The sequence below is a fragment of the Alosa pseudoharengus genome, unplaced genomic scaffold (assembly GCF_046254945.1).
Source record: "Alosa pseudoharengus isolate Yale_2024_CS ecotype anadromous, Long Island Sound unplaced genomic scaffold, YU_APseudo_1.1 YU_APseudo_1.1_scf_22, whole genome shotgun sequence".
Lineage (NCBI taxonomy): Eukaryota > Metazoa > Chordata > Actinopteri > Clupeiformes > Clupeidae > Alosa > Alosa pseudoharengus.
Window position 1 is genome coordinate 291702 of NW_027468680.1, and position 5000 is coordinate 296701.

General features: G+C 42.2%; 1 protein-coding gene across 1 annotated transcript in view; it reads right to left on the reverse strand.

Moving 5' to 3' along the window:
• Window positions 1–5000, reverse strand: part of adcy8 (adenylate cyclase 8 (brain)) — an 83838-nt gene that overhangs the window by 35986 nt on the left and 42852 nt on the right. The window contains exon 9 of the mRNA XM_076300065.1: window positions 603–703. Coding sequence (XP_076156180.1) covers window positions 603–703 — 101 coding nt within the window. The remainder of the gene's footprint in view (window positions 1–602; window positions 704–5000) is intronic.

Below are 5000 nucleotides of genomic sequence, written 5' to 3' on the forward strand. Positions count from 1 at the left end.
CAGCATCCGGGCTGGCAACCTCGAGTCAGGGGGGAGGTCTTTAAATAGATCAATATAGTACTGATCTTAAGGTCTTTAAATAGATCAAAATAATACTGATCTTAAGTTACGACTTCTTCTACAATGCTTTTGCTGAAGTGTCCTTAAAGGTACACTATGCAGCTTCAGGTATTAAAGGTACACTATGCAGGTTCAGGTGTTGAAGGTATTTAAAGGTACACTATGCAGCTTCAGGTATTTAAAGGTACACTATGCAGCTTCAGGTATTTAAAGGTACACTATACAGGGTCAGGTATTTAAAGGAACACTATGCAGCTTCAGGTATTTAAAGGTACACTATGCAGGTGCGGGTATTTAAAGGTACACTATGCAGGGTCAGGTATTTAAAGGTACACTATGCAGCTTCAGGTATTTAAAGGTACACTATGCAGGGTCAGGTATTTAAAGGTACACTATGCAGCTTCAAGTATTTAAAGGTACACTATGCAGGGTCAGGTATTTGAAGGTACACTATGCAGCTTCAGGTATTTAAAGGTACGCTATGCAGGTGTATGTGTGTGTGTGTGTGTGTGTGTGTATGTGTGTGTGTGTGTTTGTGTTACCTGGTGGATGGCAGGAGACCCTGTATCCCGGTGATGAAGAGGAGCACGATGAAGGCACACACAAGGTTTGACTTAAACACCTCGTCCCTCATCTGAGAGTACTGCAGAACACACACACACAGGACGTTAGGTTCAATACAGATACAGGAGTTAATTTAGCTACAGGACGTTAGATTCAATACAGATACAGGAGTTAGGACAGGACCCATCGTCAACATTTCTGTGTCCACCACTCTAGTTCATCCAAAACAAACCAGAAAAGGGACTCAAAGTGCTAAATACCAGATTTATCCTTTAAGGCCAAATAATGTCACAGTGAAGATAGTTACTTATATACAAAAACAAATACATCAAACACTTACATTCATGCAAACAAACACACACTCTTTCACTCTCTCTCTTTCACACACGCTCACACACACACATACATTCACTCAAAAACACACCCACTCCGTCACAAACGCACACACACCACGTCTCATATATCCCGCCCACCCCCTTACACACTTCAAAATATTACACACACACACACACACACACAACATGGTGATTGGTGTTTAACAGGCCTGTGGGGTTAATCTGGAGTGTGTGTGTGTGTGTGTGTGTGTGTGTGTATTACAGATTATCTCCTAATCCGGGTTACTCCAGGTCTACCACTGCCTCTGTGTGTGTGTGTGTGTGTGTGTGTGTGTGCGAATATGTGTGGTGTGTGCGTTTATGTGTGTGTACGTGTATAATGTGTGTGTGTGTGTCTGCCTGTCTGCCTGTGTGTATGTGCTGTGGTTTGTGTGTGTGTGTGTATGTGTGTGTGTGTCTGTGTGTGTGTGTATGTGTGTGTGTGTGGTGTCTGAGTGTGTGTTCATTTGCATGTGTACATAAACTAAATCAAGTGAATCAAAGTGTTAAATTAAGGGAATTATTGAGCTCCAAATGTTGTGTCAAAATGTTCTTCAGTGCAACTGTCCTGATGAATTTTTTTTTTAAAATATAGAAAATCATCCAAAACTATAATGAACACTCGTGGCCTAATTGCATTAGTGTTTGCAACAATATATACATAGATGGACCACATATTGAATAAAAAAATAATGAAAAAAGCCCTCTCATGAAGAGGGCACTTTGAAGACCCTCTGTGCATATAGTAATTGTCACCATAGAAACCCTCTGTGCATATAGTAATCGTCACCATAGAAACCCTCTGTGTATGTAGTAAGGCGAGTAATCGTCACCATAGAAACCCTCTGTGCCTATAGTAATCGTCACCATAGAAACCCCCTGTGTATGTAGTAATCGTCACCATAGAAACCCTCTGTGCATATAGTAATTGTCACCATAGAAACCCTCTGTATATGTAGTAAGCCGAGTAATCGTCACCATAGAAACCCTCTGTGCATGTGCAAATAATCGTCACCATTAGGGTTGGGACTTTTCAGGAATTTTCATGTTCGAATATTGATAACGTTATCAAACAATTAATCGATTATTCACTAAAGCATGACGTCACTTGTCTCCGCTCAGAGCCGCATGGTTTGAATTTGCATTCACCATCACCCCCACACACATTAAGGTCAAAACATGCACATGACAGGACTGATTTATCAAAAATAGATGTATTAAAGAAATACGCCATTTAGTAGTCAACTTTAGTTTATTACAGTGCATTATGGCATCTGACGGATTTTTAACATGTAGGCTATGCAAACGCATCACTGCCTGATCACTTTTAAAAAAAGTAGGCAAGTAGACATTAAGAAATAACACGGTCTAATGACTGTATTCTGTTAAACTTCAGCTCAACGCTGGTGGCAATTAGCCTACCGTATTTGACAATTGAGTTTTAACTTAGATTACGTTACTATGAACGAAATTGACGGCCATCAAACTCGACACAAATTCACAATAACGATATCAAAACCTGGCTTATTGCCATATTAGATCATTAAACTGTTATAAACTGACTGTCGTGGCAACGTATTGGCGAGATGCAGGCTACAGTAAGGTGAGAAACTGGCCTGCATGGACTGCCTGGGCATACATTACCTATCACAGACTCACCTATGTGTTCTTGTTCATAAAAATCAACATATTCACATGTTCTGGGGTAAGGCGTGTGCCCAATCGATTTACTGTCAGTCCGGCAGCTGAAAAAACTCGTTCAGATGGGACGGAGGCTAGTGTAGCCTGAATGGATCCCTCCGCTTGAGCTGGCTTCGCCGTAATTAACGTTCGGATGTAGCCTACATTTTTCAGATGATATATTAGTGGAGACGTTGCACTATGGTAGGTAAACAGGGCGTCACAATAATTACATTGGACTTTATCGTCGAGAAATGGTCCCACACTGCACTTCACCTAGCCCGCTTCATCTCTGCTCGTCTCGTCGTCTGTTGTTGCACAAGATACTGGAAGTTATAGCTGTTCTCATAATGCGCGTGACTAGAACGATTATTTATTAGGCTTAGAATTTTTGTCGAATAAATTCTTACAAACAAATAATCGATAATCGATTATTCATTACCAACCCTACATCTGGCCCAGAGAGCATCCTGATTGGCCTGTTTCCCTAAATCAGTTTTCAGTGTAGGCTAGGCGGGCTTTTATCTCTTTTCTCCCAAACTTAATTAATCAGTTCAGTGTATCAGTTCAGTGTATAGGAACAGAAGCGTCATGGCAGAGTCAGTGCCTCAAAAAAGGGAAAATGTAAGACCCATTTCAAAGTGTAGGCTACCCTGGTCTCATAAGAGTAAAAAATAATGATAGGCCTAGTCTTGCACGCTGCATTGTTTGTAACAGTGACTTTAGCATTGCCCATGGCGGCTTAAATGATTGCAAAAGACATGTTGAGGTGAGTTTAACAAGTGTCAATTCATGTGCATATTATTCAGGCCTTCCTTGTTTGTCAACACCAAAAGGTCCAATAGCACTGGCAAGTCCCTACAAGTGGCCAGTTTCTCAAGTGGCAAGCCCCTCAAGCAGACCCTACAAGTGGCCAGTCCTTCAAGCAGAACCCTCTAAGTGTAAAAAACAAATCAGGTTTATAGGCCTAAGTATACTTACGTATTAGAGTGCGGTTCGGGCCACAACTTTCTGTCCGAACCCGGCCCGTGTCCAACAGAGTTGCGTCCGAACCCGACCCGAACCTGACTGGCATTTTCATTTTTTTGTCCGAACCCGACCCGAGCCCAACGCAGATGATGCCTCAGTTATTCCCATGCTAGTGATTAAACACTCACGTTTGTGGATAGCCTGTCTTTAGCCCATTAAACAGAACAAACAACAAATGGAATTCTTAATTGTATACAGCAGGGATTCCCAAACTGTGGTACGCGTACCCCCGGTGGTACGCGAGCTGCCACTAGGGGGTACGCGAGATGAAAAGGGCAATGGCGGAAAGGAGTTAAAAATGATTAATTAATTAATACTCTAATTATAATACATAATTTCGAATCAGGTTATAATGATATGGAAACGTGAAATTAAAGGAAATCATTTGTAAACTTACAAAATAAGCTACACACAATAGGCTACACGTGATTTCCTGCGGGCAGCCAGAATATCTGGCGCGTTAGTTTCGTTGAAGTATAGGCTAGGTAAAAGGCTGTGTAAACATGGAAAACTGGCTAAAAACAGGGACACTGTCCAAAAGGCCTAATTAAAGCGATCGAAGAGGAGAAGCGAGAGAAACAGAGCAGGACACAGGTAACGATGGAGTGGGATGGGGGGCAGACTAATGAAGGTGGAGATGGAGCGCAGGGGGGTAAAAGAAAGAACGAGACAGAAAAGACTCTGCGAAGAAAACGAAAGTATGATGAGGCATATAGCCCTCGGCTTCATGTGGATTGGGAGACAGACTGCCCAAAGCCACAGTGCGTGGTCTGCAGCGAGATGCTATCTAACCATTCTAATGTGGTTCTCCACACTCTTTTTTTTTTTAGCGTGAGAGCTCATAGACCAGTTGCACATTTTGATTATGTTATCATGTAGGGCGGCTAATTAAACAACGATGCCTGGAATGCGTCAATAGAATGAGTTACTTTTTTATGTGTTGGATGGTGGGGGTACGCGAGCCGAGTCAAGATGTAGAAGGTGTGGTCCGCGGGGAAAAAAGTTTGGGAACCGCTGGTATACAGAATCAGATGAGCGTGCACGCACACACGCAGGTCACACACAGCGCACATTTACACAAAAGGCCCAAGCAAGCATAGCCTATTGAAATAGAATTCTACAACAACTGCAACAGTCTTTGAAACTAGTGCCTCTGTCACTGATACATATGCAGCATTGACATTAATAGGGGCAACTCGAGGAAATCCTCATCCAGTTGAACGAGACAACCTTATCGGTAGCCTATGTCTTTACCACAGTATGCAACGCAAATAGGACTACCTTCACATTCTT